The sequence below is a fragment of the Theobroma cacao genome, chromosome 1 (genome assembly GCF_053813885.1).
Source record: "Theobroma cacao isolate CCN51 chromosome 1, ASM5381388v1, whole genome shotgun sequence".
NCBI lineage: Eukaryota > Viridiplantae > Streptophyta > Magnoliopsida > Malvales > Malvaceae > Theobroma > Theobroma cacao.
The window spans coordinates 8,840,275-8,864,082 of record NC_142639.1 but is presented as its reverse complement, the minus strand read 5'-3'; the positions used below and the strand labels follow the sequence as shown (position 1 = coordinate 8,864,082).

At 33.8% G+C, this 23,808-nt stretch overlaps 3 protein-coding genes across 5 annotated transcripts in view; 1 reads left to right on the top strand and 2 right to left on the bottom strand.

The window, feature by feature from the left end:
* The window catches only part of LOC18612044 (vacuolar protein sorting-associated protein, putative (DUF1162)), a 44,332-nt gene extending 26,399 nt beyond the window's left edge, over positions 1-17,933 (bottom strand). Inside the window, exons 1-13 of one of the 3 annotated variants that reach the window (XM_007048620.3) lie at positions 17,280-17,933; positions 17,078-17,171; positions 16,918-16,961; positions 16,648-16,716; positions 15,790-15,851; positions 15,245-15,437; positions 13,151-13,216; positions 12,968-13,047; positions 9,093-9,242; positions 7,794-7,857; positions 5,463-5,564; positions 5,048-5,224; positions 4,847-4,974 (exon numbers count right to left, since the gene is read on the bottom strand). In XM_007048620.3, coding sequence (XP_007048682.3) covers positions 4,847-4,974; positions 5,048-5,224; positions 5,463-5,564; positions 7,794-7,857; positions 9,093-9,242; positions 12,968-13,047; positions 13,151-13,216; positions 15,245-15,437; positions 15,790-15,851; positions 16,648-16,716; positions 16,918-16,961; positions 17,078-17,171; positions 17,280-17,567 — 1,517 coding nt within the window. In that variant the 5' untranslated portion in view covers positions 17,568-17,933. Of the gene's footprint in view, positions 1-4,846; positions 4,975-5,047; positions 5,225-5,462; positions 5,565-7,793; positions 7,858-9,092; positions 9,243-12,967; positions 13,048-13,150; positions 13,217-15,244; positions 15,438-15,789; positions 15,852-16,647; positions 16,717-16,917; positions 16,962-17,077; positions 17,172-17,279 lie in introns of those variants that run through there. The other 2 variants (XM_018122852.2, XM_088803879.1) reach the window with 2 other exon arrangements.
* Positions 17,934-18,889: 956 nt separating this feature from the next.
* Positions 18,890-19,988, bottom strand: LOC18612043 (uncharacterized). Its single transcript, XM_007048619.3, has 3 exons — positions 19,835-19,988; positions 19,662-19,706; positions 18,890-19,549 (listed from the first exon to the last, which is right to left on the bottom strand). The coding sequence occupies exons 1-3, from the start codon at positions 19,961-19,963 to the stop codon at positions 19,241-19,243; spliced, it is 483 nt and encodes a 160-aa protein (XP_007048681.3). The 5' UTR covers positions 19,964-19,988; the 3' UTR covers positions 18,890-19,240.
* Positions 19,989-20,582: 594 nt separating this feature from the next.
* On the top strand, positions 20,583-21,157 carry LOC18612042 (uncharacterized). The gene has a single exon (XM_018117151.2). The coding sequence runs from the start codon at positions 20,626-20,628 to the stop codon at positions 21,037-21,039; it is 414 nt and encodes a 137-aa protein (XP_017972640.2). The 5' UTR covers positions 20,583-20,625; the 3' UTR covers positions 21,040-21,157.
* Positions 21,158-23,808: the final 2,651 nt, after the last annotated feature.

Below are 23,808 nucleotides of genomic sequence, written 5' to 3'. Positions count from 1 at the left end.
GCTCATAACTGATAACATTTTACATCGCCTACTCAAAGCATCAGCCACAGTATTAGACTGCCCAGATTTATATTTTAAAGAGAAATTAAATTCATTGAGAAAAGAACTCCACTTAGCATGTTGATTACTAAGCTTTTTCTGCGAATGCAAATACCTTAAAGCTTGATGGTCAGAATAAACAGCAAACTCACAATAAGCCAAGTAGTGCTGCCAATGACGAATGGCCCTTACCAAAGCATAAAACTCTAAGTCATAAGTTGAATAACGTAGTCTAGAGTCTGTCAACTTTTCACTAAAAAACTCTATAGGCCTTCCATCTTGACTAAGAACTGCTCCAATTCCTACATGTGAAGCATCACACTCAACAACAAATAACTTCTCAAAATCTGGTAGTGCGAGAACTGGGACTTCAGTCATCAAAGCTTTCACTCTTTCAAAGGCTTTTTGTGCAAAATGTGACCATTCAAATCCATCTTTCTTCAAAGATTCAGTTATAGGACTCATAATAGAACTAAAATTTTGAATGAATCTCCTATAAAAAGATGCCAAACCATGAAAACTCCTTACTTCTTTGATAGATGTAGGTGCTGGCCACTCTGAAATTGCACGAATCTTCTCTAGATCTGGTTTCAAACCCTCTGCAGACACAATGAAACCAAGAAATACCACTTCTGGTTGCATAAAACTGCACTTTTTCAAGTTTATATAAAGCTGCTCCTTTTGAAGTACTTCTAAAACTTATCATAAATGTTTTAAGTGCTTTTCCTTAGTGTGGCTATAGATCAAAATATCATCAAAGTAAACCACCACAAATGAATTCAAGAAGGACTTGAGTACCTCTGCCATGACTCTCATGAATGTGCTTGGTGCATTTGAAAGGCCAAATGGCATCACCAACCATTCAAATAATCCATCTGGAGTTTTGAAAGCTGTTTTCCATTCATCTCCATCCCTCATTCTAATTTGATGGTATCCGTTCTTCAAATCGATCTTTGAAAACACTCTTGAACCAACTAATTGATCAAGCATCTCATCTAATCGAGGAATGGGAAAACGATACTTGATTGTAATTTTATTTATGGCACGGCTGTCCACACACATCCTCCATGAACCATCTTTCTTAGGAGCTAACAAAGCTGGGCAAGCACAAGGACTTTTACTTTCACGCACTAGACCTTTCTCCAACAACTCCTCAACCAGTCTTTGTACCTCAGCTCGCTGCATAGGTGGCATTCTATATGCTGGCAGATTTGGTAATGCTGCTCCTGGTACCAAATCAATTGCATGTTGGATGCTTCGTACAGGTGGTAGACTTTCGGCAAATCCTCATTGAACAATTCTCCAAACTCCTTCAATAACTGCTGAATTTCTGTTGGATATTGAGGAGATTTACCCATCTGATCACTTTTTAAATGCTTAGTTACCAAAGCATACATAATACCCATCTCACTACCTTCAGTTTCAAAATTTTCAGCAAATAAATACCCAGTGATCTTGCTGATCTTGCTGTTTGCTGATATCTTAATCTCTTCTTTAAGAGGATATAAAGTGTACCTCTTGTTATCCTTGTAGAAAGAATAGGTATTTGGTTTCGTCTTATGAACCATATCGTGATCATACAACCAAGGTCTACCCACAAGAATATGGCCAACATCCATTAGCAGCACATCACATAGGGCCTCATCATCTAAGTTATCTCTCATAGTAAATTTCACCAAACATTGAGTAGTTACTAGTACTTCGTGTCCCTTCTTTAGCCACCCAATCTTATAAGGATAAAGATGTTTGTTTGTAGGAAGCTTTAATTTGTTCACTGCCTCTTTTGAAATAATATTTTTCATACTTCCTCCATCAATGACAAGATCACACACTTTACCTTCACAAACAACTCGTGTGCGAAAAATACTTCACCTCTTCCAATCTTCTGCTTCCTCATTTACTGTTGTTGTCATTACTCTTTGTACCACTAATGACTCACCTTGTGCAGGATAAACATCGATTTCCTCTCCCTCCTCCTCATACTCATCATAAACATGCTCTAACTCTTCCCCTAATTCTACTAAGTTCACCCTTCATTGTGGGCAAGCAAAAGAAGTGTGCCCCTTTTCCCCACAAGTAAAACATCGAATATGGAAATTGCTGCCTCCTTTATTTGTAGAAGAACCAGAACTGGTTTGTCCTCCATAAGGCATTATACCCTTGCCTTTATCATTCTTTTCAACATTGGTTGCACCTCTATTAGTTTTATTGATTGTGACAGCCCCTCGATAATTTTGTTGGGATGTTGGATAACCTCGTCTTGCTTCAGAATTATTTTGCCAATGGGTGCCATATAAGGGCTTTCTAGCACCATAGCGTAAAACCTGTTTTTCTGCTGATAGAGCATATTGACGAGCATCTTCAATGTTGTATAAACGAACTACTCCCATCTCGTCTCTAATAGAATGATTTAAACCAGCAAGATAACAAGAAGTAATTTGTTCGTTACTCTCAGCTAACCCAACCCGAATTGATACGTTATTGAATTCCGATGTATACTCCTCAACGGTCATGTTATTTTGCTTCAAACAATGAAACTTTTCATATAATTCCATAGTATAATCAGCAGGTAAAATTTGCTTTCGTAATTTGCTTTTCATGTGCTCCCAAGTGCTGATTTTAAGCTTACCTTATCGTGCACATTGCTCTTCAACTCTCTTCCACCATTGAAGTGCAGTACCCTTTAATTTCAACTTTACAAATAACACTTTCCGATTTTCTGCCATGGGTTTCCATTAAAATAATTTTCCAAACTAGCTTCCCAATCCAAATATTCTTCCGCATGAAATTTTTCATGAAAATCAGTTACTTCGATCCTGATTCCTCCACCGTTTAAATCAAGAGCATGTAATAACCGGCCCTCCAATCCAACTCTTGCCTTTTGATTTGCGGGTCAATCTTCATGAAAGGGGTTCTCGTTCTCAAATTCATCATCATCCTCGAGATCGTGAATCTCAAGGGGGTTGTGGTTACCTTCCGGATTCTCCATTCAGACTTCCACTGGTTCCTGACGCTGCAAGGCTTGCACAGCCCGGGTCAAGTCATCAATCATTCAAGTCATCAATCATTCTCCGCATCTCTGCCAACTCAGCTTGTTGGGGCTGATTGCCTCTACCTCGACCTTTGGCTCGACCAACCATAATCTCCTAACTCAAATCCTTATAGGATAGTAAGATCGTTTGCTCTGATACCACTTGATGTAGCCGAAAGGTTTAGGGCAATTAGAACTCAACAATTAGGACTAGAATAGGTTTGATTGTGTTGGAACAATAAAAAGATAATTGGGTTTTCAAAAAAACCTCTTGAATAAATATTCAAAATAACAAAAGATGATAATAATAATCTTCTACCTAAGATACTTATTTATAATAGTTAAGATAAATCTTAATCAAATAGTAATTCTAATCCTAAATAAAGACTTGAAGTACTAAAATTCTAATAAAGATAGGAAAAAGAATCTCAAACTAAATAAATAAAATAAAATCCTAAACTAACTAAAATACTAAATAAATTTTCATATGCGCCTGCATCACACCCACTCATGGTCCTATCTAAGCACAGTCCTAGGAAGGATGATATAGACAAAGTCCCATATGCACGTAATTTTTTAGTGTTGCCTCTTTCAACAATCAAGACTTGAAATTGCACTCTTGTACTTAGTAACATTAATTGCACTCCGACCAAATTCATATAAATGAACTTTATATGTTTTCTTGAGTTTCATTGTTCTTGTATAACATTCTTGTTCCTTGATGCTATTCTATAAGCATGTAATAGCATTTTACAAACCCAATCTTATTCACTATGATTGTCGCACCACCCTTTGCTTCTCTTTTTTTCCACTTCCTTTGTGGCATGGACTTTGTTTAGATGAAGAATTAGAAAATTAAACTCAATTTCCAAAGCAATATATCAAATAAAAAATGATGCAACTCAAATTGTAGCAATTAGAATAATGCATTGTTCAAATAATAACAATGGGATTTCACAAGAGAAATTAGCAGTTGTCCAAAAAGTTACCAAAATACCCCTAATTATGAATAGAAATTTCCATCTCTACCCATAATCACAAACACCAACCCATACAAATTAAATCACTACATTAAATTATTAATAAAACTGTTGTAGAAATTTCTCAAGAATTAACAATAAAAAATGAGGAACAAAATGAGACAATTGAAATGAGAAAAAAAATGACAGATAGGAATGATGACGGTTATGATGATGTGATTTTTATTATCATCATTTCCAAGAGAGAGAAAAAAGGATACCAGACAAAAAGGACTGTAAAATAAAAACATTGTTTCAAGTTTGGTAAATGGGACCACTAAATACATGGTTAAAATATTGACTATTTTTGAAATTCTGATACTTTGTACGCAAATGAGATAGTTGCTTTCATTTAAAATCCTTCCACAAAATGAAATCCCTCTTAAAATTACTTCATCCAAATATGCTGTTTTTTACTGTTTATTTTATATCTGCATGTATGCATTATCATCATGTGTTACCTTGACTTTCAAACGTTTTATACAACACATGCTTATAAATTTGTCTCCAAACCTGTTTCCATTTTCATTGCTCTTGAATAGATAGATATGTTTGAAATCCAAGAAAATCAGACATAGTTCATAAGCAAAATCACAGGCTTTCCAATTTTTCTGTTAAAGACATACTTCATAAGCAATACATGTATGTATTGCAATCTCAATTCTGTTAAACAAATAATCATTGATAAGCTTTTCATGCCGAAGTGAAATCAACAATTATTTTTCACCCAAAAAAGGATCAAAGGTAAGTAACATACATGCTCCATAATGTTGCAGAAATTTCATCTATGCTGAACTCGATTACCCGTGTATACATCTTTTCATTTGTGTCGGCATCCACAGCAGAAAAAACCGGAGGATAGAACTTTGTGGCCTCATATATATCCTGTAAAAAGGGAAAGCTATAAGTCTTCTTGTACAAAGCATTTTCAACTAACTACAACTTGGACAAGAACTACCTGTACATCTTCATCAGAAACAACACCAGAGAACTGACTAGAATCATCTGTTCCTCCGGCACCAAGCATACCACGGGACAACCAGTTCAACCATCCACGAGACTTGCCAGATGACTGGCCATCTTGTCTTGACTTCTCGACAGAGATATTGGCTGTTGAAGGCTTTGATAAAACTTCCTGTAGAAACACCAAATATATATATATATATTGAAAAAGTGGGAAAAAAATGTCAGCTGACATAGAAACATGCCTTGGCCCAAAACAAACCATAGAACCATCTAAAGTCATAAGCAACATATCAAACAGAGTGAATATAAGCAAAAAAAAAAAAAAACAATGACCATGAGATCTAACTTATAGAATATGAAAAGCATTCTGATGTAAATTCAGATCAACACGTCAGAAATATTCATACCTGCAGTTCATGTTCCGCAGCAGACCTATAACTTAAAATATCATCAATACCAGATTCTTTCTCCATTTGTTCCAATTCCCGAATGATAGATTCATCAATTGGCTGATAACAAATTGGAAAACATATTTATGCCAGGGAAAAGTTAGCAAGTGAGCAACTCTTACATTGCATGACATTAAAAGGCAGTCCATGTGCAAGACCAGATGAATGAAACAAACTACTAAAAACTTTAAGTTGAAAGATAAAACAAAAATATAACAAATAAGGTCACAACTAGCTAATTGGAAAAGAAAGTACACGGGACATTGTTCTGTCATAATTTGCAGCAAATAATGAGAAAACCAATGGATTCTAAAAGACATGTTTAAGCAACAAGCATTTTGATGCTTAAAATATACAGGAATTGCAAGATGGTTAGTCATCAATCTTTATAACACTCAGGAACCCAAAGTAATTGATACAGTACCAGGAGGAGAAATAAAGAGAAAGTAAAGATCAAAGGAAAAATCAAAAAAATTAAGGAAGAGAGAAGAATAGAGGAAAAAACCTATGGAACCAAGAGGCAGAGGGAAGATTCCAATAATATTCCCAAATCTCAGCTAATTAAAATCCAAAGCTACCGGAAATAGAAATGGAACTAACAGAGGTACTTATAAACTAAACCCTAAACCTTGATAGAACTGCAAAATACTAAATCTAACCCTAATGCCTTAATACTTGGAAAACAAGCAACCTACCAGTTAATAAAACAGCCTAAGTAATTTAAATATATCCAACTAAAAATTACATTTAGCTATAAAATATAACAAGGTAACAACCTAAAATCATAAGTAGCTTAATCCCTCAATATCTCCATCACACATCATGTAAACCAAGGAGGGGAATTAAGAAGAAAATACAGAGCAGAGTAAACATAGAGATACAAGAATAGAGAGAAAAGCAGATAGAACCTAGAAGGAGATAAAAAATCTTCAACACTAAATATTCCAAAATCTCAATAATTAATTATCTAAAACTATTAGGAATTGAAACAATACATATACTTATAGGGTGAACCCTAAACCCTAATGCCATAATAATTGGAATAATAAGTAAAACATTAATTAATATAAAATTGCTTAATTAATCTTTTTCTAAGTTAGCTTAACTAATCTAAAATATGTTAAATCTATATAAAAATTACAATTAATACATAAAATATAACAAATAAAAAAATCTTGAGTAGTTTAATCTCTCAATTAGCTTCTTTCCATCCTACATCAGCAATACATAGAGAAATCAAACGACAACAAATAAATGTTAAAGTATCCTAACAATCTTTGTACTTGGTCAAAATATTGAAATTAGTCCCCATACTTTGATTTTTGAGAAATTGAATCCTCGTGCTCTAACTTTTCATTGCAGTCAAAGAAAACCATCGACATCTCAACCTTTAGCTGTTAATTATGCTGACGTATAGCTGACATGGCATCCATGCGGTCATTTCTGATGGCCAATTGATGACACAGAATGTTCAAATCATTATTTTAACAATTAAATCTTCAAGAATAACGCAGTCAAACCATTTTGCTAACATGGAAATGATATGGCATTAAAAAATAATATTTTTGATGATGTTGCATACCATAGGAATTAAATAAATTTTTTGGTAAAAAATAAAAAGCAAAAGAGCCACATGGCAACACACTGGCAATGGTTGTTTCATTATCGTTCATTGCATTATTTATTTTTATTCGCTTTTTAAAGCCACACGTATCCTTTTCTTCTTCAAAATTTTCATTTTACATTGAGGTAGTGCCTCATAAGCCAGGAGTACTATTTTTTAATCCACATCATCCCCAGGTCATAAAAGAAATAGTCTATGTCTTCGTTGTTTTTTTTCAAAGATATCCATACAATATTTTTATAAGTCATGTCATCATTCTGTCAAATGAAATGGCCACACAGATGCCGCATCAATGCTACATCAACATAACAATAAAAATGTTAACAAATCCTTGATTGCATCAAAATTAAAGTACATAGGTTCAATTTCTCCCAATGTAACTAAAAGGGACTATTTTGACCAAGTACAAGGACCTTTATAATTCTTTAACTGCAAATGAACATAACATATATGTATAAACTTCAAGGACAGCCTAACACGAGCCTAATGACATCAAAAATGAAGAAAAATTAGACAGGGGAGGGGGGGTGGGGGGGGAGAGAAAGGATGCCCCAAGAAGTACCAAACCATACATCTATGTCCAGGGCCAAAACCCAAATTGACAACCACCACTCTGTGCATTTGTGCAAAGACAAGCCAATTGAGAGATAGAGAGAGTAGTTTACCTGGTCTTGTTGAAGAAACTCTAATTTAGTCTTGTATAAATTAACATACTTCCGACGATTACTCCTGCAATCATAAAAGATTTTCTTATTCATCTCACATGTCAAAACAATTAAGAAACCATCTGCCAAATTTTCCTTTCAACAAAAGACAAGAAAATCTTTAATTTCACTCATATTTGGTGTGCATGTCTATAGATGTCATAAACAATTTTAGGAAAATTACACATGTCCTTGAAATTTACTATAACTACAATCTCCATTATTCTGATTTAACAATAAAGTAAACTTGATTACACATGACAACCAAATCCTTTTGTTAGTTTTCTCTAGAGTTAAAATAGTAAGCTGCCACCTGCAGAGCAGGTCATCACCACGTGCAAATTGAATAAACTTTAAATCACAAAAAGGAAAATAAAAAGGCAACCTCCAAATAAAAAAATAAAAAAGACAGTATAAAAGCAGTAACCATCTTCTATGTTTGCCACCAACTAACCTTTACAACGTTAGATATACTTTGCTGCCATACCTCATTTTATACACTACAACCACCGTCATTTTGAAATCAAAACCAAACACCTCATATTAATCAAAGTAAAACAATTTTTAATTGGAAAAAGAAAATAAAGAAAAACTCAATTGTATTTTTTTAATTTTTTTGGTAACTAACATAGAGTGATATAAAACAGTGACTTCATGCTCCATCCTAAGCAACATGATACATAACACAAACATGTCATGTAACATGGACACTTTAACATCCTCTTTAACAAGGCTATAACAGAAGGGCTTGATTGTCATATGCTTAATGCGTGGTTACCTTATTGTTGCGATTATAAATATATGGACAAAAGTTAACAGTGGCAAATTTCCAGGGTAACTTGTGTAATTTTCCCAAAAATTTGAAATTGACTAAGACTTCAAGCATTAAATATCCATTAGTCAAAATCATTGCAAGCAAAAGGTAAAAGCATGACTGAAGAATTCTTTAAAACAAGTGCAATCATTTAACATTTTCTTTTATTTATAATGTAAAAATTGAACATTTTAACAGAAAACAAGAAAACTTTCCAACTACTTGTGTCTAAAAATTTATATTTGATCTGAGAAGAAGTTCCATTTTTCTAAAGGAAAATAACTGGGTCACTCGGTTGCATTTAATGATAAAGAACAATGACGATTATGCTATATACATCACATAAGGAAATGAGAGCAAGGTAAGAACTATGTCTAACTAATTCCTACTTCTGCATATAGGATGTAGTCAGCAAAAAGGTTGCATGTTGATTGAAACAAACTTACAATCGCTGTCCAAGGTATCTCCACGAAGTCTTCTTTAATTTCTCACGGACATCTGATAAAATAGATTCTTGGGCATAATGCCACCACAATTTTTGCCAGCCATCTTCTTTTCTTGACAAAGGACAATACCATGGCCGGTAACGTCCATACCTATGTCATTCAATAACAACAGATGAAATTTTCTATGATAAAAATTAAAATAATAATAAGTACAGCAACAACAGATGAAACTGATTACTATTTCAGCTCTAGGTGCTATGAATAAGACCTTAGTCATGACTGAATCTTCCACTAGAAAAATATCCTAATGATTAGCCATCTACTCAAATATAACACATGAGCCACATAACCCATCAAAACTAGCCTGAGAAAGCACTCAAAAGAGTGACAACAGGTAATGCAAGACAAAAAGAAGCTGATTGAGGAATTCAAATTTATTTAAGACTTCATTTTATTACTTGGTTTTATTTTTGAATTTTATTCCAACTTAGTTTTATTTTTTAATTTCATTCTAATTTATAGTATTTAACAATATATTTGGAATTTTCATTATTAAGGTATAGGGTTCAGGTTATAAGTACAGAGGTTAGTTCAATTTGGATAGCTACAGATCAAGAATTATAGAAATTTTGCGGTATTTGAGTTTAAGATGTCCCCTCTTCCTTGATTTTCCCTAGCTTTCTCCCCCGGTTTCTTCTATTGCCCCACCCCAACAATTTCCTCCCTCTTCTCCTTAAATTGCTTTGATCTCTATATTCTTGTTCTACATCGCCAAGTCAGGCTAACATGCATATTCCTTACAGCTCTATTCAACTATGAAAAAGGAAACAACACTTTTGGAAACAGAAGCAGTCCATCAGAATAAAAGTAAAAGGTATTCGATCTATAAACTGATCAAGAGATCAGTACAGCTATGAGTAGCATCCATATGTTAACAGAGAATAAATAGAGGTAAATCAAAATTACTTGATTGATGCCATAAGAAGGGTTTTGGCTGCTTTAGATATAGCCTTTAACCAGGTTGAACAAAGAAAATGGATTCATGTAGCAAGCCAAACAGTTTGGGATTATGGTTACTTGTATTTTGACACAAAAATTAAACTGGTCTATCAACTACTTGAAATTAAGCCCAATTATTCTGTGCATTCACCTTGTTCTGCAAGAGCTAATACCAAATTATTTACACCTTTTTTTTTTGAAAGGCAAAGATGAAATTATTATTATTATTATTATTATTATTATTATTATTATTTACACCTTTGAGAACCATAAATAATGTTGAATTAACTTTAAAATTACAGAAAAAAATAAAGTATATATACATGAGCAAAATGCAGAGAATCAACTAAATACAATTCCAGCAACCTGAGATCCTCAACTTTGATCAAAAAAGGCCCAAAGTGTAGGCCATCAAACATAAATTTAGACTTAACCCTTATTTAGCCCAACCAAACATAAAACCTTTATTAAATAGTCTTAAGCACATCAACAAAGACTATAGAACCTTAGGTGGTGTTGATATGCGGAAAGTAGGGCACTTTTTCCTGGGACTTTAATTAGAAAGGAGGATATTGTTATGTTTGATATGGCACTTTCCTAGAAAAATACCTTTACTGTGACCATCTCCTCCCCATCAAAGGATAGAATATGATTCCCATGAAGGGAGGTGGTAAAGTTATTTTCCAATGTTGAGGGAATGTGAAGGCTTTTTTTTGAGATAAAATTGCCCTTCAGGCTTCTTCCTCTCTTCAACCTAGCCAACACCATTTTCTTCATCTCTTTTTCTTCTCACCAGCAACCATAGCCATACCCACCATCTGCACCAGCTTCTTTTTTGTAAAATCACCTATGTCAAAAATTTGCATTGAAAGCAAGTAAATCTTCACTCTCTCTCTCTAAGATCTAGAAATTTTTGCTTGCCTTGAATATGGGCTTCAGTGGTTCTCATGGAATTTTATATGGCTTTGTGTAGCTTCAAGGAATAGAGATTAGTGGAGGTGTGCTTGGTCAGCAATGCTTCAGGCAGCATATGGGATGGTGGTGGCTTGAATCTGGTTTTTGCCCAAAAGAATCAAGAGAGAAAGAAAGTTTTGACTAGAAAAAAGAGAGAGAATATCGGATTTTTCAAGAGTTTATTTTAATTTTGAGGGCATTTTATTTTTCTCACTCCAATTAATTTGTACTTTTAAAATCTAAAAAAAGCAACTAAATTAAGAGGGGATACTAATAATTTCTAGTGCATGACATTCTTAACGTCTATATTGTTAAAAATAAAAAATAACTTAAGAATAGTTTTTATTTAATGTGAAGATCTTTTTTCTAGATGAATTTTAAAATGTATCTAATTTTCATCATTAACATTTATCACAAAGATTATATACTTTCCTAAAAGGATGCTTAAAATTTAAGATGCGTAGTTATTCTCATTTTAATTGGTAGGGGTAGTTTTGTAATTTCCTAGTACTTTCCTAGTAAAGTACCTATCAACCAAACATTTCAATGTAACTTTCTCAAGATTTTACTCAACACTTTCCAACGCTACAATACATAGTAATGTTAGCTTCCCAAAAATCAGACTCTCAGCAATTACTTTCCCCTGGAACCAAGATATGGGAAGGCACTAAACAGCCCCTCAGTTCTACACAAAGAAGGAAGATCATAAAACATTTGATTAGTTTCCACCTCTATGTTTCAATACTGATATGAACATCAAATGCTCAAAACTCAAAAATATAACATCTTTCTCAAATGTATATAACCAAAAGCAAGTATGCACTCCTTTCTGTTGAAAATTATTGTCCTACTAAAAAGCTATTCACAGAAACAGATAAAGCAAGCTAATTTGAAAATTGTCGAGAAGCACCTAGCGAAACTGGAAAAGAAGTCAGGCAACAAGTACGTAAAACAAAATTTTGAGACATGTCCAAGTATAAAACCAGAGACAGATGAAAACAGAACAAGAAAACTGGAGAGAAATTAATTCCATGCAATGTAGGACAGATTTGGGGAAGTCAGCCTACTTAGATATAATTAATTAGGAATCTATGGCAATGGTAGGAATTAGGATTGAATCTGTTTAGGTTTTATCTTAAATGAGGGCTGAAACAGTAAAAAGGATTGCTAAAGATTTTGAGCAGCAAGAAGACTAGGGTTAATTAGTGACTAGTAGAGTTCGGCTGGTGGGATTGATATGGAAAATATGGGGCAAGAATTAGCACTGAAGACAAGAAAGGAATTTAATATAGGTTGCAGAGTCTAGTTTAAATGAAGAGGTTTCTATGTTGTGAACGTTCCCTACATAATAACATAGCAAGAAAGGAGGAGAAGAAGAAAGAGAACTATAGAGAGAGAGAGAGAGAAGACACTATAATCATAGGCATCCATGTCTCATAAACCAATATTCTCATAATTTCATTGATCAAAATATATCAATATCTAAAGATTGCAAAAGTATCAACACCGATTCTTAGACTAGTTGAAACCAAATTGGACCGCAAGCAAACAAACCTATCTCCTAGAATAATCTAAAACTCAGCAAATATTAAACCCTAGGGCTGAGAAATTGAAAATTGCAACCCTGCCCCTGTGAATGAAATTAGCAAATTACCAGGTAAAATGCTAACTGGTGAAACTATAAATATAAAAGCAATAAAAATTCTTCTCCCACACGGGAACCACCAAGTAATAGTCAAAACCAAGCGAACTCACTGAAATTATAAATATGAAAGCAATAAAAATTCTTCTTCCAAAGGTGCATCATTAAGTCATAATCAAAAGTATGTGAAATCACTGAAATTAAGGGAAACTGGGTAAAGAGAAATTTTCAGTAAATTAACTCTGTATTTAAAATAATGATGATGAAATATCAAACTTACTTCTCTCTTAACTGGCTTGTGCTTAAGTAATCTGAAAGGATCAAAATTTGCTGCAACTGAATCTCATTCAAAGACACAACCTTAAAAAATTTAAAAGCACAAATTACAAATCAAACACCAAGCAAATTAAAGGACCAATGAAATTATAAAGTACTTATCAGTATAAAACAAAAGAAAACCAACCAAACAGGTTATCTTAGCACTTATAGAATACTGTGGCAAATCATTAAGTTTTCCTGATCTGTTCACCTGCACAACAAAAGAGTATGATTTGACAAATTTAAAATCCAACAACATTATTCTATAAAAACTTAAAATTAATAAGTATGTATATCTAGACAGATATATACACTCACATACAGAAAATAAAAGAAAAATATCGACAAGTTCAAGAACAATACTTTTACTCAAATTTTTGCAAAGGGCAAAGAAACGATGATATTTATGCTATCAAATAATGCATCCTTGAACACAAATAAGTCTTACCATTAAGGCATACAAAATCATCAGCTTGAGAATGATATGTGGAGAGTACTGAAGACAAACAACTTGAGTAAATAAATCCACCATTTTTCTATCACCCTACATAAGTGTAGCTAATGGCACACATCTCATCTGAAGAAGAGATCTAAGCTCAGATCCCCTTACCACTGAACCATCAAAAATTATCTAAGCAGCCAATATCTTCACCCAAGATTAATTAATGTTTGGCAAACAGGTGTCCACTTTACTCTGTTCTATATCTAAACTCCAAAGCCTTCCTAAAATGAGAAACTTAAGATGCAAAGAAGGGCATCAAATACCATAGTCATGTTTCATAACATCTAAACCTGAAAGAAAACAAAACTCAGAACAGTCACATTAACCTGTCAATCTTCTGTTCATGTTTCTCTGTTTCTAGAAAATGATAGGTTGTCCAATGGAACTTTTTTGATCTTCTACAATATCCTGGAGGAAGTTTTTATGTAAGATATCCTGATCTTTGATTGTTTTTACATGCATTTGCAATAACTTTGCATGAATTTTTTGGAGGTTACAGATATTGGTTTTCTACACTCTTCTGAAAACTCATGAATAGAGTCAAAAGGTTAAGGTGAGGCAATCAAGTAAGCACAGTTAAACCAAGCCTAAACCTGCACGAAAGTTTTGGTGGTCACAGATAAAGGTTTCTACCATATCCACTCGAATCCTGGGAATCAGGTCCATTGACTGTTTAGGATTTAAATGCAGTAGCATAGGGTCAAAAGATAAAGGTCAGGCAATAAGTAAGCATAGTTAAGTCAAGGCAAAACTTGATAAACTTCTACCAAGCTGAGCTCAAGCAGGCTGGCCAAAGCTCATATTAAGTTGAGCCCAAGCAGAGCTCATACTTTACCATGCTAAACCCTGCGTAGCCTTGATATGCCAGCACTTGCCTTGGTTCACATGCAGCTCTACCCAACAAGGCTATACTAAAATTTTCAACCTTATAAGTCACAAATCACCCTCCTGAATATGAGAGCTTATATCCTGTGAAATAAGCACATGATGTTTAAACTCTTCATCTATCTTTTCAGATAAATTCTCAGTAATGCTTCTGTCCTTACCATCACCGAGACAGGAATCAGAAAACAAATGTGACAAAATTAATGAACTGCTTTTGAAAATAAATCAGACAATTCCTACACCACAACCACCTCCCCCCCCCCCCCCCCCCCCCCCCAAAACACCCCACACACCCTCCAGATAACAGAATAGTTTTTCTCTTTTCTTACCAGCATATTAATATTTTATAATTAATTTAAATATGATTGTCTAATCTTGAAAACAAAATTAAGACTTCTTGAAATACAGGAAAAGAAATAAGGTCCAATTGGGCCTTTCAAGATGCTAACATGCTTCATGACATGCCTACAATATAAATGCGAGTATAAAAGGAAGTATAGAAAGAGAGACCAAGAGAGAGATACAGAATGATCAAAAGCACAAGATGTTACTTCATAAAACAAACAATTAGACAAGATGAAAAAGTATTGATATCACAAGCTAGATGGCTAGAATGCCAAGTAAAGATCAACAGATATCCTGAGGAACAATGTTCATTAAAAATCAAATAATGATTTTCTTGAGAGCAATTTCCCAACCTTGCTAGAAGCTACTTTATTTTTTTTTGGCACGTATACATAGATGTATATAAGTCATTAGGTAAAAGCTTATATCACATAGAGACTAGCATGAAATTTGAACGGAATAAATCTTGAACAAAAGAACTATAAAGCTCTGATAAAATTTGCATACCAAAAGAGACAGTGATACATTGACAGGCTCTAATATATGATCAGACTTATCACCAACAAAGTGTGAATTGCACCAGGGTTTGGAATCCTCAACTTGGTTCAGGCTCAAAACATTGGCAGCTTCCTTGGAGATGCTACAATAAATTTCTAAACCTTCAATCTCCACAATTTTGCTCACCTGACCCATTCTCAGTCTGATACGTTGAGGTAACAAAGTCAAAATGCATTTGTAAGTAAAGCTAAGTACACATCAGAAAGATAAAAAGGACCTCTATTTGGACTTATTTGTCACAAAAGTGAAAAAAAAATAAAAGAAAATAAAAACATGCAAGTTTAATCTGCCATTGGTTACTGATGCTTCACAAATTAATGCAGAATAATTAAGAAGGTGCATTTCATACATACGTCACAACAATCATTGCCAATTAAGTCAAGGAAGGTCAAATAACTGACTTCTGGAAGTCACTAAGACAGCCAAAGTGGAAGAGATAGAGTGTATAAATTAAGATGAACATCAAGAATATTACAGTAGACTGAGGAAATTACCCAATCGGATTTTGCTTTAACATTGTCAAGCTAGAAAATCTTAAACCAAACATAAACTGTTCCTGCAAAGACATTTAAGTAAATAAATGATTATAAGCTCAGTTCAGATAAGTTGCATAAAATAATATGCAAAGAGAAACGTTAAAAAAAAAATCTAAAACAATTTAGTGCCAAATCTTAAAGAAATTCCATATAATTCTAAGATTCAAAAGGGGGGCTCCTCAAAGCATCCACACGTCATTAAGTCTCTACTAATGCATATACACATAAAATCCCATGCTTAATTTTTTGAAGATTTATATCTCCATAGCTACACCTCTAATTACGATTATTGCAGTCAGATGCAAAATGATGACAATAATTCTTTTTCCATCATTATATAAATGATCAAGTAAGTAGTTGACAGGGAAAAACTAAAATGATCCCTTAGCTTACTAGGCGAAAGTGAACTTGCTTCTGGGAAAACAGATAATGATTAGAATGGAATTAGACATTCCATCTTCATGAATTTCTACTTTCTTATAAGAAGTGAAAATCTAGTGTAAGCATCACCAAAGAAAATTCTTAAATATTTCTAATTTCAGAATTTGAAAGTAACAAACTGAGCAGACCATAGTAGACAGGACAATAAAGCATAAAAATAAAAATAAAAAAATCGATTAAAAAAATCAAAAGATGTAAAGTAATTTTAGATAGTATATGCATTCAAAACACATGCAAACAATGCAAACAAATGTCAGCAACATAAACAGAAGCAGTTGAGGAAAGCAGTAGACTAGTTATAATAAATGAAAATATAAAAGATAACAAGGTTAAGTATGGAGAAGAAGCAAATGGCAGGAGAAGGAGGGAACTTACTGAATCGGATTGCATATCACTATATAAGACATGGAAATTTCTAATGGACACTTGGATATTCTCAAGAACCTAGAAGGAAACAAAATTGTCAAGGGTGTAGATTTCATCAAAAGTCAGAGAAGTGCATTTGCAACATGACAGAGACAAAATCAGAGAGAAGAAAGGGAGCAATTACCACCAATAACCATCCAAGGAAGTCCAATATTAAATCTCTAACCACAAATATCGAATAAAAAGGGAAGAAAATAAGGGTTTAAACAAGTGGATTACCTTTGCAGTAACGAAGGGAATGAATGACCACCCTCCTTTATTATCTGCATAAGTTCATAAAAACAGATTTATTAATTTATAACCATTAAAACTTAAAACATCACCATATATTTGCCCAAGTGGAAATTCACAAATATATAGCGATAGATAACTGACTGACCGCAAACACGTCTTGAGAGTTTAGCAAGCTCGGCGGCAGCCAGCTTAGCCTTCTTGCCGGCAAGTTCTCTTGTTTCAACGGCATCCATTCTCCACTGCCGCAACATTCATGAATTCATTAAATTCAGGAAAAAAAAAAGGACAGAGAGAGAGTTTTCTTCTTTTTCTAAATTCAAAGAGCAGGAAGATGAATAATAAAATACCTCATGGTCATCCCTCTGGGATACAGAAAAGAAAACATTCTCCAAAGCAATAAGAATGGGTTCACCCCCAATCAAATTCCAAGGAACCTTAATGCTTAGTCTCCCAACTCGACCTTGCTTAAGAGCAAAAGGCAACTGCAGGTAGTCGAAGGCTTCGAGAATAAGGTCTATGTCCTTCAATTCAACCTCGATGTTCCAGAGAGTAACCTTCACTTGGTCCTTTGAGAAATCCTTCACGTATCGCCCAAGATATCCCAGTAACACCTGATGAACCACTCTTTCCAGCATTCTCTTTGCCTTTGCTTTATATTTGTAAATTTTTTATCATTCTTCGAGATTCAAAACCATTCACAAACCAACGTTGTCAATGCCCAAATATATGCCATTCGCAAGAAAAATACTACGACAGTTGGAAATTTCATTTCGGTATTGCTTTACCTACAATAACTACAAGACCCCACACCAAAACCCGCAAACCAAGACTTTTGGAGACGGGAAATAAAGAAAATTCGTCTCGTCTGATGCCTGCAATACGATGGGGCGACGTGAAGAAGAATTTTTCTTTTTCTTTATTTTTTCCTTTCTTACTAGTTCTAGTAATTTCTTTCTTTCTCAGCATTAAACCCAACCCCGAGCAGATGTGGCAATCAGTGGAGTGGGCGTCCAGTCCCCTTGGTTTGGATCATTTGTTGGGTTCGGGTCATTCTAACTTCCAACATTTTCCGTCGGGTTTCGTTCGGATCTAAACATCAATTATTTAAAAAATAAATCAATTATTCAAGGACTACTTTTTATTTTTAAAATTATTTAACTCTAATCAAATTTTTTATTCTACTATTTGGTAAGAATTATATACCTCATGCATGTTGTATAATTGTAAAAGTTGTAGATTAATTATAATAAATAAAAAGAATTTTATTTTTATTTTTTTAATAACAAAAAGGATCTTATAATGAACTAATGTTATATAGAAATTAACATACAAGTGTAAAGAAAAAGAAATTTCATATTTTTATTATCTTTTAATGTTACCAATAGATTAACAATTTGTGTTATGTTCATTTTTAAAATCAAAATAAAATTTAAAATAGTAATAATTGTACTCAATTTACCTTACAAATTTTAGGTCGTTTCAAAGTAATTTTTTCAAATCATTTTAGATTCAAATAAATTTCAGATTTGAAAAGCTTTAAATTCGCATTATTTAATATTTGAATCATGTTGAGTTTAGGTAACTAAAAATTTGAGTTGATACATTTTAAGTCTAAAATTAAGTTGATTAAGGTTTGATTGTTTTAAAAACTCATCAATCATTCAATTAAAATTCATATATGTGTCATTGCATCTATTACTATTAAATTAAAATAATTTATAGATAAAATCAAATAAATTAAGTTCTTATTAAATTTTCTTAATTAGTATTATAATTACAATACTCCTCCTAGCCATTCTCTCTAAGATTGAAGAGATAATTTGTGTTTTCAATTAATAAATTCGCTTATGAGCATTGTATTTCTATTCATAGAGCTTAACTCGAATTTTTTTTTTTTTTTCATATTAAAAGAATGTTCTGCTTCCTGACTAAGATATTCCATAATCTTTAGAGTAAGTAGTTATAACGTCAGCTAATCTAATATTTGATGGAAATCAGCAATTACAAACACAAACAAAGAACATTTGGCTGATTACATTTTCACAAAGTTAAAAGACGCAAAGGCCCTTACTCTACTTGTACAAATCCAAATATAGCCCTTCCCTCGCCCGCCTGTACACCTATAACTGGTTCAGTTGAAAAGGCCAAAAACGCCCTTCCAAATTATCCAAAATCACAGGTCTACCATTATGTTCAAATACTTACCCCCCGAAAACACAGGTTAATCAATCGTTACAAGTCTGCTGAACAGAAAGGCTTGAAACTTGAAAGCTGAAATTAAGCTCGAATGCATTTACCAATTCAAGTCTCAAGATGATTGAAAGGAAACTACAGCGGAGGAGAAGGAATCAGCGCCTTCGGCAACAGCGACACTCGCGCTTCTCTTCCTTTTGGCTTTGGCTTTGGCTTTGGCTTTGGCTTTGGGAATGGATTGTTGTTCGGGAGATGAGTTTAGGGTTTGGATGGAGGTAACGCAGCACTCTTGCCACTCCAGACGGTTGAGGTCCCCGATTATCTCCTCCTCTGTTAGCCAGGCGCTCGATGACATGGTCGATTTCAGCGTGGAACGTGATGGATCAATCAGATTCAGCTTCTCCACCGCTTCGCTCAACGCTTTCTATTCATTTTTCCGTTCAATTTAACGTCTCTAAACAGCTAATCAAATCCTATACCAAAAAGAAATTAAAAAGACAGACAATCAATTCAAGAGATAGAATATTTCCGATTACCTTGGGCATGTTTGTCGATTTCTTGAGACCGTGAATGAAGATAATCTATCGAAGAGAAAACAAACAGCACTACGAATCAGATCATCAACAATTAAGAAAATAAAAAGGTTTTTGATTCGAATTGGGAATTTGAAAATCTAGAATGGAAAATGAGATGAGAGAGGATCGACGACCTGGTTGAGGGAACTGAGGGTGAGAGGAAGTTGTTTGTGAGAGGAAAGGAAAGCGATGTAGTCCTCGAGAGAAATCTTCTGCTTCTTTGCTTTCATTCTCCATGAGTTCGCTTTGCTGCTGCGCTCCATTTTTTTTTTCTTCCCTCTTTTGAAATCAAACGGATTTTCGCTTCAACGGTTTTCTTTCTAGCTATTTATAGTCATGGGGATATGACAGTCACGTGCTGATTACATCACATGTGTATTTGTTGACTCTGTATATTCATTTAAAATTTTTTTTAATGTAACAACTCTCTTCATCTTTTTTTTTTTTAATTTATTTTTTTAGAATATCCTAAAATAAAGTTATTATCTTTTCAATTTCGAGTACCTAAGTAATATTTTTACCTTTAAGAGCAATGGAGGGTGGCTTAACATAAGTAGAATTTGATGAAATCCTATACAATAATTGAAGATCCCATAGCCGACTATACATTGAATATGAGGGTATATATAACTTCATTTTCAATCTTATGTTGTATACACAGACAGAAGCATACGGACACAAAGGTGAGGAAAAATATGTGAAAAGTATAGAACAATACCATTGGTATTACCTCTCTTTCTCTGATATGCATATATAGGACGAATACTTCAATGCAGCTAAACTTGGTTTTCCCCCACGGATATTGTCCCACATTTAGCTCCACAGCTGTATATATTAAACTCTTATACCCCCACTCTAGCCTATCTATCTTCAAAGCAACATTGAAGTAAGTAATCAAGTTTTGAGCAAAGAATCTGTTGTTAGCATGGAAGATAATAAGGAGGGAGGGATCGTGAAGAAAGGTCACGATGACGGGATGAAAATGGCAGTTTCCCTTTTGCGAGAGTTCGAGCTCCCCGAAGGGCTTCTCCCTCTAGCCGACGTGGTTGAAGTGGGGTACGTGAAGGGCACTGGGTACATGTGGATAGTGCAGCAGAAGAAAGTGGAACATGAGTTCAAGATGATCAGCAAGCTGGTGAGCTATGACACCGAGATCAAAGGCTTCGTCGACAAGAAAAGGATCAAGAAGCTCAAAGGAGTGAAGGCCAAGGAGCTGATGCTGTGGCCTCCCGTGAGTGAGATCACCATTGATGATAAACAACCAGGGAAGATCCATTTCAAGAGTCTTGCCGGGATCACCAAGACTTTCCCTGTTGAGGCTTTTGCTGCTGGCCAATGATTGGATCCTATACTGCCCATATATTATGCCTCCATTATATGTAGTGATCACTTTCATTGCTGGATATATATTAACTAAAAGTTGAAAAAGGTTTCTTTACTCTTTCATCAGCGTTGGAGCTTGGGTTGAATAACAATTTTCTTCTTATTAAGAAAAAAAATGTGTATTTTGAATCTATTTTTGTGCAATATGATTTGGTTATCGGAATGTATTTTCTTCTTCTTGTTCATCGCAATTATTTCAGGCTTCGATCAAGCAACCGGGGTTTACAGTGCTAAAATTTTCCTGGGTGCCTAAAGCCCAAGTCTTGGCAAGCCTTATGGCCCAAAGAAAGTCTTGGCAGGCCTGTCCGTCCCACATCCACACTTGTACTTTGGGTTGAACATCCTCCCCTTAATTTACAAAAATTGTGGGAAACCCAATTGACAAACACCATGTTTGGATTAAATGAAATAAAATTAATTATTTCTTTGTACAGTAGAAAGGGTAAAGCGAGATAAAGAATTTGAACTTCAGTCCTCAAGAAGGACCAAATCTTATGCTGTGTGACTGTAGAGCGTAAATTCGAATAACTATATATATTCAGTTAGTATTATTTTTCCAAAGGTATGAATGCATGCACCAAATATAAAATTGTGATTGGGGTCCATGACCCGAGACTAAATAATGGAATCAGTACCAAATATTAAAAAAGCCAAAGACAAAAGGTGGTTAAAGCTTTTGAGCTCCCATCTCTCTCTCTCTCTCTTTTTCCAGTTTCAAGGAGAATCCAATCAGAAATTATTGTAGTCGACGTAATAGGAATACAAACACCTCAAGCTATAGATATTAATATATATATATATATAGATATATAAAAGTATGACCTTGGATTCTCTTATCCTCTCTCTGCTCTGCCATTTCTCTCTTGCAGTGGACGGACAATTGCCCACAACACCAAAACACAGAAATAATGCCCCCACGCTCTCCCATGCCAAAGGGCAAAAGCAAAAGCTGAAGCCTTGGACCTTGATTCGCATCACACTATCCAAGTACGCTATATCAAGGTTGGTCCTTTTTAATTGCCTTCTTTTAGAATTTCTCCTTTTTTGAGGCATGCACATTTGACAAAAGCAAAATAGTACTAGTAATTAGTTAAAAAAAAATAAGATAACAAAAAGTAACAACAATTGATTAAAAGGTGCCAAAAAATATGTCAAAGAAAGCAATTTGCTGTTTGTTAAGTAACCTGTAAACCAACTAAGCCAACAAAGGATTACTTAAATCAAACCATGATGTGATTCACATGAAGCAGAGCAAAGGAAAGCAAGACTACATTCTTGGGGTCAAATAATTAGACATTGGCGCAAAAAGGAAAGAGAAGTGAGAGTTGAAAAAGAAAGAAGAAATTAAGAAGGGAAGCAACAATTCTTCTTTTAGCAACATTCTATCTCAATCCGAATCCCAGGTTTCAAGCGGTATACTTAGGTGGCATTTGACATTTTATAATACAATATAATTACAGATAATGTGATTGCAAGTAATGTGATTGCAGAAAAAATAACATTACAGTTTTTTGTATACAAGCAAAATAATGATTAAAATGTAATAAATATAACATTACAATGTTTAGTTTACAAGTATTTTGCTAAAAATTTAATATTAATTTTTAAAATTATCCATATTTATTAAAATACAAGTGTAATATGTTTGTATTTTTTATTGTTAATTTTTATATAATATCATCTCTTAAATATATTTTTAATGTCATATATTTTATTTTCATTTTTTATTAAAATCTTATATAGTTTATTTTCATTTCTTTAATATAATTTTTTATATTATATATTTTATTTTAATTTCTTTTACTTATATTATATAAATTGTAATTTCTCATATTTTATTTTATTTTAATATTTTTTATTTTAATTATAACATTATAAAATATTTTTAATAAAATAATAAAGTTGAAGGGTTAAAATATCTTTAAGAACATTACAGAGTACATTGTAATGTAATTACATTGATTTTGAATTATAATCACATTACATCTCTTGATTATAATGTGATTGTATTACAATTTTATATTACAGTGATTTGTTACAAAATAAACATTGTAATGTAATTTAATTGAGCACATTATAAAAAATGCGTTCTTCCTTTCTTCATACCAAACGCTACCTTAGTGTTAAACTCTGCATTAAGGATTAATGGGTTTCTTCTAGCTAGGCTATGCCACTTTTTACAAGAAAAACATCCTTGAAAACAAATATGGCAAAAAAGGCCATTTCATTACTTTAAAAGGCTAAGGACAGCAACATCTAAAGTGTAAACATTGTACACAATAGATTGACCGTTTAACAGAACAGCAGTACTATTGTGTCAGAGTTTCTGAAAACAACCAGGGACCAGAATAACTTTGCTTATCTGTTCCTGTCCGGGTTCCAGTTTGCTAGAAGGTGGATGTTTGCAGAATTTGAAAATTTTATTTTACGAATCCAGAAACTGTTTTAATTCTTCATCTGCAAGGTTATTACTTGTTACTTGGAAGGAAAGAGTTGGGTTCTGGTTAGCCTGAAGTAGTGTGTGAAGTTACATAAACAAAAAGGAGAAATGTACAGTCAAAAAGTAAAAAGTTCACCTAAGTCAGCCGAGATGAAAACAGTAAAAGGTGAATGTAAAGATTTTAGAATGGAACATTAATAATGCACCCCTCTTTCCACCCGAGTGTCCAGCAGAGATCCAGCCTCTCAACACAATGTCACCTACCAGCCAACCCCCCACCTCCCT